The sequence below is a fragment of the Prionailurus bengalensis genome, chromosome B3, assembly GCF_016509475.1.
Source record: "Prionailurus bengalensis isolate Pbe53 chromosome B3, Fcat_Pben_1.1_paternal_pri, whole genome shotgun sequence".
Lineage (NCBI taxonomy): Eukaryota > Metazoa > Chordata > Mammalia > Carnivora > Felidae > Prionailurus > Prionailurus bengalensis.
Window position 1 is genome coordinate 38,911,203 of NC_057355.1, and position 14,129 is coordinate 38,925,331.

The following is a 14,129-nucleotide window of genomic DNA, read 5'->3' on the forward strand; positions in this document are numbered from 1 at the left end:
TGGGTGGCTCAGTCAGTTAAGTGTCCAACTCTTGGTTTCGGCTCAGGTCATTGTCTCACGACTCCCGGGTTCTAGCCCCGCAGTGACAGTACGGAGCCTGCTTGGGATTCTGTCTCCCTCCCTCTCTGCCCCTCCCCTGCTCACTCTCTGTCTGTCTTAAAAATAAACATTAAAAAAAAGAAGAAGAAGAAGAAGAAAAGCAATCTTTAGGAAGAATATGACTATGCTTGCTAAGCCTAAACTATGCTTAATTAATAGGGGGGTAAAAAATGGAGGCAGCCAGACAGAATTTACCACCTTTCAATACTACTCTTCAAACTAAACCATAAGCAAAATTGTCACTGAGAACATGCTCAGCAAACTGTTACATTATCTGGTTAACACAAATTCGAGAACTGCCTCACCAAGGAGGCCCAAGTGGGTAACTAATACTACCCACCAAGCTCTCCAGATGGAATGACTGGCAAATCCACAAGATAATTCTTAACTTCAATACCCTTGCCAGGTTGATGGGAGTGTCCACCTCTAAAAACAGGTAACAAGTACCAAGAAATTAATCAAGAGTATTGATAAGCTTCCAGTCACATCTGAAACTGGTAAATAGGTACCACCCTTTGAAAAAAGAAATTTGGCAATGTATGTCAAGCATCATAAAATACTCAGATCTCATCCTATTTCTGAGAAAACATCCTAAGGAAATAATCCACGGTAAATAACGGTAGGCAGAATTCTATGATGGCCCCCAAGATTCCCACCACCTGAAATACACATCTTGTAATAATCCCTTCTCCTTCATAGGCCAGAACTTGACAGATGGTGCTTCCATGATTAGGTTACTAAGTGACTGACTTTGAATTGATCAAAAGGGAGACTGTCACTATGACCTACCTAACCAGGTGACCCAAAAACAATCCCTAAGATCTGAGACCGGCCCTGGACCAAAAAACTAGCAAGGAAATGGGAACTTTGGTCATAAGGCCACAAGGAAATGAATTCTGCCAACAACAAATGGGGGAACTTAGAAGTAGATCTTTCCCTAGTCAAGCAGATGGCAGACACCTTGATTTCAGCCTTGTGAAACTCTTAGCAGACTACCCAGCTAAATGTGCCCAACTCCCAACCCCAGGAAACTGTGACGCAGTAAGTCTGTGTTCATTTAAGCTTTTAAGTTTGTAGTACAGTGGTCCCCCCTTTATCCAAGGTTTCACTTTCCATGGTTTCAGACCTCTTGGAAGGTCAACAGTAGCCAAACGCTAGGTCACAACACTTACATCTTTCACCTCACTTGATCTCACTGGCATTTTATCATCTTGTAATATCACAAGGGTGAGTACAATACAGTAAGATTTTAAGACAGAGACCACATCCACATAACTTTTATTATAGTTTATTATAATTGTTCTATTTTTAGTTACTGCTGTTAATCTCTGTGCCTAACTTATAATCTCTGTGCATAACTTTATGATAGGGAAGTGTGTATAGGGAAAGACATAGTATACACAGGATTCAGTACTACCATACTTTTAAGCATCTACTGGGGGTCTTGGAATATATCCCCCAGAGATGGGAACTACTATAACTTATGTTGTAACAGGAAACTAACACTAAGGGAAAAGCATTTGAATTATTTGAAGTAGGAGATGACTTGTTTTAAAAGACATCTTTCTGTGCCTTAGGCCTACAGAGTCACTGGGGCCCAGGAATTAGCAATTCAACTAGCCTTCTAGGAGGTTCTCCAAATTTAAGGACTATTATGTCAAAAGCCTGGAGTCAAACCATATTAAAAGAAAAAAACAGGCATATGAAATGACTGGGGCGGGAGGTGGGGTGGGGAATGCATGAAAATAAAGAATACCCTTTCTTTGTTATATATTTGTCTGTCTGTCTATCTATGTTTCCTAGGTCCTAGGACAAGGGCTGGCACAGAACAGGTATTTAGTATCTGCAGGTAGGATGACTGAATTAAAAGAAAAGCCAACTTTAGAATAAAAGAACAGGGGCAATCAACAGTCAGTCGAGTGTCCAACTTCGGCTCAGGTCATGATATAGTGGTTCGTGGGTTGGAGACTCACATCAGGTTCGCTGCTGTCAGCACAGAGCTGGCTTCGGATCCCTGTCCCCCTCTGTATGCCCCTCCCCTGCTTGCACACACTCTCTCTCTCTCTCTCAAAACTAAATAAGCATTTAAAAAAAAAAAACAACAAAACAGGGGCACCTGGGTGGATCAGTTGGTTGAGTTACCTCCACCTTACTCAGCTTCAACCTAAGACTTCGGCTCAGGTCATGATCTTGCCATTCCCGAGTTCGAGCCCCTCATCAGGCTCTGTGCTGACAGCTCAGAGCCTGGAGCCTGTTTTAGATTCTGTGTCTCCCTTTGTCTCTATGCCTCTTCCCCACTTGCGCTCGGTCTCTCTCTCTCAAAAATAAACATTAAAAAAAAAAAGAATAAAAGGACAAACTCACCAAATGATTCAAAGATGCAAGTTCCTGACCTAGTAAGAAAACACACAGATATACAAATAAGCTTTAGGTATCGCCTATTACTTGTTAAGGAACCTTAGTAAAATTTTGCAGAGCTCCTATATAAAAGAGATGCTCCGGCCAAATAGTTCCCCAGAAATAGACAAATTTTCTGGCACATCACACCATGAATATATATTAATACTATTCTAAAAGTGATCACAGCTTGCTTCTAATAAAAACAACCAAGTGTTGGGTATTAAAACAGCATCTCACAGAAAGGTTTCTTTTTATTTAATACACTAACCTCATAGAATCTCAAAATGTTTGAACTAAAAACACAAACCAAAACTAGAGTTAAATTTAATCTCTTTATCAAGGAGGAAAGTAAGTCCCAGCGAAGAGAAGTGCTGGTCTCACAGAGAACCAGGGGTGAAGCCAGGGCTATAAATGACTAGGGCCAAGTAGAAAGATAAAATCTGAGAATACTTATGGCTGATGATTGTGACACGCTTTTTCATTTTTTGAGCAGGGAAAGGGACTCACCTATGAAAAAACTGATATAATCTTTCTTTAGTTTGTCCAGACCAATTTCCAAAAGCATCTTAACTGGAACAGTCCCACTGAGAGAAATTGTATCCATGGTTCCGTGATAAGACTGATGAATAAGCTTACTTAGTAAACTGTTACTCCCACTATGGAGCTAGAAATCAAAACAAATGTATAAAATCATAAATAAAAATATAAACAAATCAATAAACAAAAGAAAAACAAACTGCATGAGCTACGAGCTAAAAATGTATAAGCTTGCATTTTTAGTCTCCTGATACTATAAATAGTGTGAATAAAAAACCCTGATTTACAAACGTGTCAGCTCCTGAAGGGTCATTCCTATATGATTCGCTTGAGTCCAAAGCAACTATGAAGAGTTTCAACTTATCACCCCCAGATACGGTTCCACCAAAGAGAAGACAGAGTTGGTTCTCTGAAGCTCTGCAACTAGCAATTCTTTTCTGCTAGCTGATTAAGTGCTCCTGCGCGTCTTTCCTAAACTGAACGTCTTCATCTGCACGGAAAACTCCCTCCCTCGGTGGTCTATTCACTGGTCAGGAGAAACTCCCTGGCTACAGACATCCTAACTAGATCATTTGCAAATTACGATGTGTGAACTTACAGACCTAACAGATGTTCCAAATGTTAAGCACTTTGTTTTAGAGATACCTGAAATATTGGCCATTTTGTCACTAATATCTATTATCTCTAATCTTCATCATCACCTTTTGCATTTCCCTTTATTTAATAAAAACGATTTTCGTGTTGTTTGCACTCACTGCACAGGGCAGGGATATACTTGCAAACGCCTCACACAGAGACTAGGATGAGAGAAACTCTATGGCCATGGTTAAAACACCTACAGCCACCATTGCCCAGTTAGGGGCAGAGCTCACATGCCTTTGCTTTGCAGTTGATCTTTGTTCCCACCCATGGAAGTTTCTAAGTTTTAGAGTCGTGAACTGGCAGATACACTATTTCAAAGAATTCCTACAAAATGAGGAATGTTTCTAGTTTTTTACTTAGCTTTCTCTTGATTGTAAAAGCACGAGTTCATTGTGGAAAATCCATAAAGTATAGAAATGTATAATGCAGTTGGAAAACCTCATTTGTAACCCTAGCACCAGAGGTGACTGCTGTTAACATTTTGATTTATTTGTATCCAGGTTTTTCCCTTCAAAATTTACTTTTTTAATGCAATAGTGTATAATCCTTTCTTTTTACTGCAGATTGTAAGCGTTTCTCCACCGATCATCTGTCAGCACCATTTTTAGCAAAGATGTGGCTGTATCATTCTTTACTTATGGTCCATTAACGAGAAGTTTATGTCATTTACAATTTTTTGCTACCAGAAATGAGGTTGTGATAACCATTCTAATATGTAAAATCTTGATACATATTCCTGTGTAGAGCTCAGGGTGGATCCGAAGAAACAAATTAATGATTTAAAGGGCGTGCATGATACATTTGGAGAATATTTAACCCTAAAACAACACCACGAGGTAGATACTCTTCCTCCTCCTACTTTACAGATGAGGAAACTGGGGCACAGAGACCTAAAGACACCTGCCCAAGTTTACACAGCTAAGAAAGCAGCAGGGCTGGAATTAAACTCAGGCAGTCTGTTCCCAAGCCTATGCCTTAACCTTCATGCTCAGCTGCTGAAAAAGGGTTCTAACGCACACTACTAAACCTACCCATGGTTGTATATCACCACGTTGTAGACTCTGGATGATCAGCGTGAAACATTTCACCAAGTCTTGATAAGAAATCACACCTTGGAAAACAAGTCAGTCCAACATTACTTTCATGGAATTTCTGCAGATCAAATACATCATTAATCTTAAGGATACACAAGTAAGTAGAGGACAAGTATCTGTACTTTATGGATGGGGGAAAGGGAAAGAAAATAAAGACGAACAGAAAGATTTCTAAAGTAAACTCAGTGTCACAAAATAACACAGTGAAACATTAAGGAACATCTTTTCCTTTTTCTAATAATTACAATACCACTAAGGTGTATGTTTTGGTTCATATAAACATAACATTAAAACCACCTACATCTTATGCTCAAGGCAGGAGAAAAATGGACTCTATAAATTGCCTTGTCTTAGTACAATTCTTGAGTAGAATGTGCCAATACATTATTAGAAATGAATCTGATAAAATAGGAACCAGGCTTCCACACAAGACTAATAGTACACATTGTATGATTTTCAAAGACTTAAAAAGTAAGCCTAACAAATAACAGGAAACATTTTATTTTACAATCATGGTAGACACATACTACTGCTCATTTTGAACCACAGCTGCTCAGCAAAATCGAGATCGCCCCGCACTGTGAAAAGACACTCGATGGTACGGTCAACTGCAGCACTGTCATGCTTCACTGTCTGAGAAAGAAGCATTAGAGAAGACTCAGTTTATTAAAAAAGAAAAGAGGGGCGCCTGGGTGGTTCAGTTGGTTAAGCGCCCAAGTCTTGATGTCAGCTCAGGTCATGATCTCATGGTTTGTGGGATCAAAGCCCGAGTCGGGACCTGTGCTTACAGCACAGAGCCTGCCTGAAATTCTATCCCCCAACTCAAAATAAATAAATAGACTTAAAAAAAAAAAAAAAAGAAAGAAACAAAAATAAAAATAGTTTAAGGACAGCGAGCTTTTAAATCATGCTCTGAGAAAATGTGGATCCACAGATGTGAGTGAATTTTCTAGAACTTCATTCACTAATGAGGAGATACAAATCAACTGACCGTGAAAAACTGGACCCTTAAATTGTTTTAAAAGTGTGATGCCTAAAGCAAGCATTCAACTTTCCTTCTATGCAAAAATACTTAATTAAATGAATTTGTCTCCATTTTCCTGTTCATCAAATGACAACCTATTTAACTTAACTTAATGATACCAAGAAAGGCATTACCATCTTATAGCATATTAACATAGAGTCATTTCTGCTTCTCTGCAGTTGATCAACTAATAATATGTACTTATTAGTTCTCATCAAAAGCATTTATTAGTTCTTAAGGAAAACAATCACCAGTGCTGACTTTAAAGACCAAGAAAAAAACTACCCTCAAAACACTGCCTTTGCTGTACCAGATCCATTTGAAATGGTAGGACATGAAGGGTAACAGTACAACCAAATCGTAAAAGCTGTTTCAGTGTATGTTGCTAACTGATAAGGATTGCTTACCTCTGTGTCTTTTTTTGTAGAATCACCAAATCCATCCAGCTTATTTAAGTCTAGAAAAGTAGCAAAAGCTTATTAACTCTAGATTTTATCTTTCTGCTTTCTAAATTATTTCCATCCTAATCCTACTTTCAAGTGGTAAATGAGGACAGCAGAAATACAACCAGGGATTTTAGCAAATTACTTAACTCTCTAATGGAGGTTATGATAGATACCCAACTGGTAGGGGTGTGGGGGTGTTCTGAGATACAGTGAAAGCCCCTGACACACATTGCTGGGCACATGGTAGGTGCTCAAAGGTTTCTCTTCCATCCCTCTTTTCATACAATCTCGAATACAGCTGCGATATATAAAATTTAAATTCAATATTAATTCTTAAAATTACTTAGACCTCTACTACTAGTAATTCAGAACAAATCTGTCCCTCTGACCATGACAGACCTCACAACTTCATATATATCCCAACCAAAAGGAATACCACGCCTAAAAAGACAACTTATTTTTGAATTTAGAAAGTATAAATTCGCAACTAAGAAAAATAAACAGTATAAAGAGAGCATGAGTTAGGAAAACAAAGACCATTCAGAAATTCCTGCACAAGATCAACAGCAGACTTTACTTCCAGAGGCTCAGGCCATTCGCTTACACCCGTCCTCAAACCATCAGCCAAGACCTATGGGAGATTAAAAAAAAAAAGAAACCCAAAATTTTTTAGCAAAAAACATAATTTAATCAGTAGGAATACATTTCGTAATATTGGTCATCATAAAATTTTTTGAATGACTAACCACAAGCCAGGAATAGTTCTAAGTGTTTTATATGTAGTATGGTATGTAATCCTCACAAAAACCCCATCAGGCAGATATTACCATCATCCCTTTTCCTGAGACCAGAGGTGAAGTAACTTGCTCAAGGTCACACATTACTGACAGTGCAAGGACATACACCCAGTAATCCGATACAAAACACGGTGTTCTAACGATGATGCCATGTGCATAGGTGCTGAGGATTCCAGAGTAATGAGCCTACCCTGAAGATGCTTTTAACTTTGGTTAAAAACGACCAACAGGGCACCTGGGTGGCTCAGTCGGTTAAGTGTCTGACTTCGGCTCAGGTCGTGATTTCACGGTTCGTGAGTTCGAGCCCCGCGTCAGGCTCTGTGCTGACAGCTCAGGGGCTGGAGCCTGCCTCGGATTCTGGGTCTCCCTCTCTCTCTGCCCCTCCCTCGCTTGCTCTCTCTCTGTCTCAAGAATAAACATTAAAAAAAAAAAGGACCGATAACCCCGGTGCAATAATCAGGGAACAACAAATGTGAAACTGAATGGAAGTTTATATAAAAATAATATAAATGTATATGCCTATACATACATTATCTAAACCAAAGGAAAGGGGGTCAACATAGGCTGGAATCACCACGGGAACGATGTGAAACATCAGCTGAACTCAATTGTGGGAACTGTGAGCTGTAGAGAAGGGAAGGAGCACGGAAGAAGATGAAGAGGGTGGGGTGGAGTCCGGCTGTGGTGGAGAAAACATGCAGGGAACGGTGGGAAATGAGATCAGAAGGAACAGGGGCTATACAGAAATACAGATCTTAAAACCTGGAAAGATTTTTGGGGGCACCTGTCTGGCTCAGTCAGAAGAACATGTGATCCTTGATCTCAGGGTCTTGAGTTCAAGCCCCACATTGGTTATAGAGATTACTTAAAAATAAAATCTTTAAAAAAAGGAAACAAAAACATGAAAAGATTATTTCATATGAAAGACAACAGCCATTGTTGATTGTTTGGTAGGAAAATGACATGACCAAGTAGTTAAGAATTAATGTCAGAAATACCCAAGATGGATTCTAAAGAAAAAAGGAAGTACAAAGTTTCTCAATAGAAGTGATATCATTTTCCACCCCCAGGGGATCTTTGGAAAAATTTGCAGATAATTTTTGGTGTCACAGTGACTGGAGGTACCGGGGCACTTTGAGTATTTAGTCTGGTAGGGGCCAAGGTTGTTAGCATCCTTGTGTTCCCAAACCATGAAGAATGATTCTGCCTAAAACACCACCAGTGTCTCTGTTGAGAAACAATGAATGACCTTTAGACTGGTCCAGGAAGGAGGTGATAAGGGCCTTAACTAAGATGGGCAGTGACAAAAAGCTTAAAGGCGAAAAAAGAACAGTTTATTAGAGAGGGAGGGAGGGAGAGAGGGAAGGAGTTGAGGAAAAAATAAAAGAAAAAATCCTATCTATTTACAAAAATACAAGGCATTGAACTTGGAGAGACTGTGGTCATGTGCACATCTAAGATCCTGCGAAGTTATAAGGGAGGTTATAACAAAACATGGACTTGCAAGTCAGACAGACAGACAGACATGTATTTGAATCAGGTCTTCCACAAACCAACTACTGATGTCTCAAGCAAAGTAACTGAACCATCTAGCACCACATGGATGGCACACAGTGGCAGCTTCTAGTTGTGGTAGTTAAGCGGTAGCGGTAAAAATAGCTCTCACTAAACTAAAATATAAGGTTTCTAGCCTGGAAAATTGAAGGAATGGGAGAGCCACAGCCAGAAATGGGGGGTTCTCTGAGGGAGATCTAGTCTGGAGAAGATCTCAAGTTTCCTTTTGGAAATACTGAGTTTGAGAGCAACAGCAGCGGACCAGTATCAGCTTAAAGAAAAGAAGAGAGTCTGGGGGCATCTGGGTGGCTCAGTCAGTTAAGCGTCCAACTTCAGCTCAGGTCATGATCTCACAGCTTATGGGTTCGAGCCCTGCGTTGGGCTCTGTGCTGACAGCCTGCTTCGAATTCTCTGTCTCCCTCTCCCTCTGCTCCTCCCCTACTTGTGCTCTCTTTGCCTCTCAAGAATAAACGTTAAAAAAAATAACTGAAAAAGAAAAAGAGAGTCTGGAGTTCCCTCATAAAGGTATTAGTCAAACCACTCAATGGACGAGCTCTCTGCCAGTGTGTGGGGAGAGGAGGGCAGAGACATGTGGAGAGAAATATGATGGAAGGCCACAGGAAGGATCCTGAGAAAGGATTCTTTCCAGAAAGAAAGGTACCAAGTTTTGTACAAAAAGGGAAATAATAATCAGAGATAAAGGTACCATGTATGCGTGGTACCATGCCAGATGTCGAGGACACAGAGTACCTGGCACTCAAGTGTAGGAGGGGAGACAGAGAAGTAAACAGACTAGCGGGGTTGATAAACACCCGACAAGTGGTGTGTGTGAAGTGCTCTGGCAGCACAAAGCAGAGGCAACATGCGCCATTCTGAGGGAGCAGTGCGATCATCCTGGTGACGATGTCACAGACAGCTCGCCCAGCACACAGGTGGGAGAAGGGCACACTACACAGGTCAAGACACACTCACCACAAAGTGACAGAGTGACAGGACCAAGGTACTGTAAACGGGCCAGGGTTGGGGGTGGCGGGGGGGGTGGTCAGTGGGAAAAGTAGGATGTGAGGTTAAACTAAAAAAGTAAGAGCCAAAAAGAACAGGAAAAGATTCTTCAAAGCCAATAGCCATCAGGGAAATGCAAACCAAAACCATAATGAGATACCATTTCATCCCCACTAGGATGCTCTGATAATGATAAGACCACACGAAGCGTTGGCAAGGATACGGAAAAACTGGAACGGACACTGCCGGTAGGAATGTAAAACTGTACAGCCACTTTGGAAAACGGTTATGGTTTGACAGCTCCTCCAAAGCTTAAACATAGTTACCACAATGACCCGGCAACTCCATTCAGAAGATATGAAAACATATGTCCCATAAAACTTGTTCTAGACTGCTCATGGCAGTATTCATAATAGTCAAAAAGTAACAACAATCGAAATGCCTATCAGCTGATGAAAGGATTAACAAAATGTGGTATATCTATATAATAGAATGCTATTTGGCAATGAAAAGAACAGAGTACTACAAAATAGTAGATTACTGGCTGCTAGGGGCTGGTGAGGGTGGGAGGTGACTGCTAATCAGCACAGGGTTTCTTTTTAGGGTGATAAAAATGCTCTAAAATTATATATGGCCACGGTTGTACAACTCTGTAAGTATACTAAAAACCACTGAATTGTATACTTAAAACAAGTGGATTTTATGGGATATAACTTATACCTCAATAAAGCTTAAAAAGAAAAGAAGTAGGCAGGACACCTTCTTGAGATTCAATTTGTAGAATGGAGTAAAACTCAACAAAACATAAAGTTCTTGAAACACATGCTCACTAATCTTTAGCATGAATCAAAATCCCAGTTATTAACAAGCAGATTATACACGCATTTGGCATAAATTGGCAGCTGATCCACCTAAAAGAGGGGAATCCATTGTAAGAATAGAAACCAAATACTCTCGTAAAAAGGTGGAAGAAGAGCAGCTATAAACTATCTAACAAAGGATACCCGTAAAGGACAACTACCACACAGTAAAATCAGACAGCCCAAATTGCCGAGCATATCTAATGAATACATAACAACTGGAACAAATTTTGAACACAAACTAAATAATAATGATACTAGCAAACACTTTCATGAAAATGTAAAATTTAATGCAAGTTACAAATTCCAGTAGGATACTCACAAGGAGAAATTTCACTTCTCTCTGGAGATGATTCAAAGGACCTCTGGGCTCTCCCGATTCCACTTTAATATTCTAAAAAGTTCCCAAAGTCAGTTTTCACTGGAAATCCCATCTTTTCTGCATAAGGGTCACAGTTACTTGCGTTTCAAATTCCCCACACATTAAAACACGTATTTCCTAAAGCACTAATGAACGTAAGTAGGGTAATACTGCACTTAGAATATCATACCCAGAGACACCATAGATCCTGCCCATCCCGATACAGTAACCTAAACTCATGCCACCACCCCCTCTTGACTCCGCCATCCTACCTATGTGGAACATCTGCTCTCCTGCCCTTTCCCACTGAATTTCCAAAAGACACGTGGGAGAAATGTAAACAAATACATCTTAAGACCCAATGACAAACTTAGCATTCATTTCCACGTACCAAAAATAACCGCCCCCTAATAAATATGTTCAGTAGACTCCTAACTAAACCAACAGTGTGCTGTCTTAGCCAGAAGAGAAAAGCATTAAGAACATAATTATCCATAATCCTGCCACCCTGGGGGAATAACAATTAACCCCGTCCAGGCTTCCATGTACACAGTTTTTTAAAACATAGTTGAGATCCTACTGTATACACTGTTTTGTACATCTTCCTTTTTTCTGCTTAATAAGAATTTCCTGTTATTATTAAAGACATTTTACATCATGATTTTTAAAGAATACACAATATTTCATTAGGGAAATCTACTTTAATCATTTCCCTATTGAACATTCAGGTTTGTTTTTAATATTTTAGAAACACGCTTATTATCACGATATGAAACTATCTTTGTACATAAATTTTTTGCCAGCAATTCCGATTAACTTCTTAAGTCAGATGCCTGGAAATATAAATATAAAGCGAAAAGGCCTAACAAACAGCCCAAATTGCTAAGCGTATCTAACGGATACATAACAACTGGAACAAATTTTGAACACAAACTAAGTAATAATGATACTAGCAAACACTTTTATGAAAATACAAAATTTAATGCAAGTTACTGTATTGCCAGTATCTGCAATCTTTTAAGAACAGGAGAGATAAGTCATTTTGATCATTTCACTTGGGTCCCAACTCAAGAGACTTTATTAATCACTAGAAAACTCTTAAGTTACATAACTGCAGCACTGTGGGCAACTGACAGATCAGCTCGCCCGGCAAAACCTCCATCCACTGCCCTGGTGAGACCTCAGGGGTGAGCTGGGCCTCAGAACTGTCCGGCGAGGGCTAGGGCTGGCGCTGGCAGCATGCAGCACCAGCAACAAGCAAGCGAAGAGTAAATTCACACTGAATAAACTCAACATAAAATAAAGTTTGCTCCTACCAGGGTTGCAGTTGAGGAAAGTGGAGGGGTTTGAAGAATCTCATCCACGGGACTCCAGGAAATATCCAAAGTGATCGTAGTCTGTGATGCGGCAAGTGTGTCGTCCAAGGCCGTGGACTTAAACAGCTCATACTGGGCAAAGCCCCTGGCTGTTACCTGAAAAAAGCATATCCAGCCAACCCGACCCACTGTTAGCCACGCTTTCACATGGCCAGAGGCCCATTATCAAAACTACGTTGGTTCTTTTCCCAGCAAAAGAAAAAGCACTACAATTTTATCCCAAATGGAAAAATAAAACCATTCTTTTTCATCACAGAGACTGGCTAAAAAGCAGGAAGGCATCTACTTTTAGTCACTAGCCAATATGAAAATAAACACAAACATTTTGATACTATAAAAAAAACACATCTAGTCCTATTAGGAGTGAAAAAAGCATCAAACAAGGGAGGCACATCCGTAACAGTTTGAAGAAAATAACGTGAGCAGAAGAGAAATACTTACAGTAGACAAGTGATGTCTTTTCTTATGTGAACTTTTTAGGTCTTCAAGATTTACAGAATAATTTTTATCAGCTGTAAGACATAAAAGGAAACATCATTTTAAAGGTACAATTCAAAATTCTATGGTTAGAGCTAAAAAAAACTAGGATCCCTCAAATTCTAAGGGCACCACAACTTAACACTAGTAATTGTTAAAATTAAATAAATCCTCAGATGAAATGTTGACAGAAGGAGGAAAGTTGCGGCGGGGGGGGGGGGGGGGCGGGGGATGACTGCGTGGCTCAGTCGGTTAAGCATCCAACTCGATTTTTGGCTCAGGTCATGATCTCATGGTCCAGTTCGTGAAATGGAGCCCCGAGTCAAGTTGGGCTCTATGCTGACAGCAGGAAGCCTGCTTGGGATTCTCTCTCCCTCTCTCTCTGCCCACCTGCCCCCCCCCCCAATTGTGCGTACATTCTTCTCTCTCTAAATAAATAAATAAACATTTAAAACAAGGGAGAGGGGAAGAAAAGTGGAGCAAAGGCCAATACTGAAACCATGCCCCATACAGTAAATGAAGTTGAAACAGCAGAAAATTTAAAGCTTGTTTTTCAGAGACCCGTTTCTCTCTAATCAGCTATTGTGTCTTTTCAGATCCCACTAATAAATCTACTAGATGTCTCTCTAGAAACCTGGACTCAGGGTCAACGGAAACGGCTCCGGCCAATGAAAAAGCAAGGCTCTGCACCCTTTACCCAAGGTAACGAGCCCCAGACGCCATTATCCAATTTGTACAGGCTCTTGAAGCATACCCATAGCTTCTTCTCCTTGTCCTAAGATAACCTCCTGGCATCAGTGACTGAATCATGCCTTGTTCTGGGGTTAATCTCCACTCCAAAGGGAACGTGGGATAGACATTACATATGTTTGTTCAATGTGCACGCTCCATCTTTCCCCAAGCATAGTCACAAGCTTTCCCCATCCTTTTCCTCAGTAAGTATGCGATCTCAACTCCTATGATTATAAAAAACTTGCTCTAATCTCAGTCAGGAAGGCAGTTTGGGGATTACTCCCCAGCCCTCTCAATGGGCTGCCCTTCTGAGAATAAAACTTTCTCAGCCTCAAACCCAGTGACTCAGGGATTAGGTTTACTGCAGATTGAACACACAAATCTGATTTTAGGGTTCAGTAACAATGCCTCTACCAAAAGTATAATTAAACATCTACTATGAGATCGGAATTATATTGTCATTACATTCAATTTTTTTTATCTTCCAATGAAAATTCCCCAAAATACACACATATAAATCAAATGAAACCCAAATAAAACTAGTAAACAAAACCATAAACTTCTGTTCAGATTTTTGGAGATCTGTTTCTGGAGTATCTCCTGTATGCCCCAAGTTACACACCAGAGTAGGTCCATGGTGGCTGACAAGTTCCATCGTGTGCACTTCCCCTCTTAACAATTTCAGTTTTCAGTACAAATCACAGCACAATAACGACACAAATAAATAC

The 14,129-nt window shown here is 40.1% G+C and overlaps 1 protein-coding gene and 1 long non-coding RNA gene across 3 annotated transcripts in view; one reads left to right on the plus strand and one right to left on the minus strand.

Moving 5' to 3' along the window:
* ZWILCH (zwilch kinetochore protein) overlaps positions 1-14,129 on the minus strand; it is a 36,391-nt gene that overhangs the window by 7,467 nt on the left and 14,795 nt on the right. For both annotated transcript variants that reach the window (XM_043555102.1, XM_043555103.1), the window contains 9 exons: positions 12,634-12,704; positions 12,133-12,288; positions 10,778-10,849; positions 6,780-6,873; positions 6,204-6,253; positions 5,300-5,405; positions 4,710-4,789; positions 3,007-3,163; positions 2,464-2,492 (listed from right to left, as the gene is read on the minus strand). In XM_043555102.1, coding sequence (XP_043411037.1) covers positions 2,464-2,492; positions 3,007-3,163; positions 4,710-4,789; positions 5,300-5,405; positions 6,204-6,253; positions 6,780-6,873; positions 10,778-10,849; positions 12,133-12,288; positions 12,634-12,704 — 815 coding nt within the window. The remainder of the gene's footprint in view (positions 1-2,463; positions 2,493-3,006; positions 3,164-4,709; positions 4,790-5,299; positions 5,406-6,203; positions 6,254-6,779; positions 6,874-10,777; positions 10,850-12,132; positions 12,289-12,633; positions 12,705-14,129) is intronic.
* LOC122468488 lies at positions 9,485-13,213 on the plus strand. Its single transcript, XR_006293258.1, has 3 exons — positions 9,485-9,593; positions 12,673-12,737; positions 12,951-13,213. It is a non-coding gene; the product is annotated as an uncharacterized LOC122468488 (long non-coding RNA).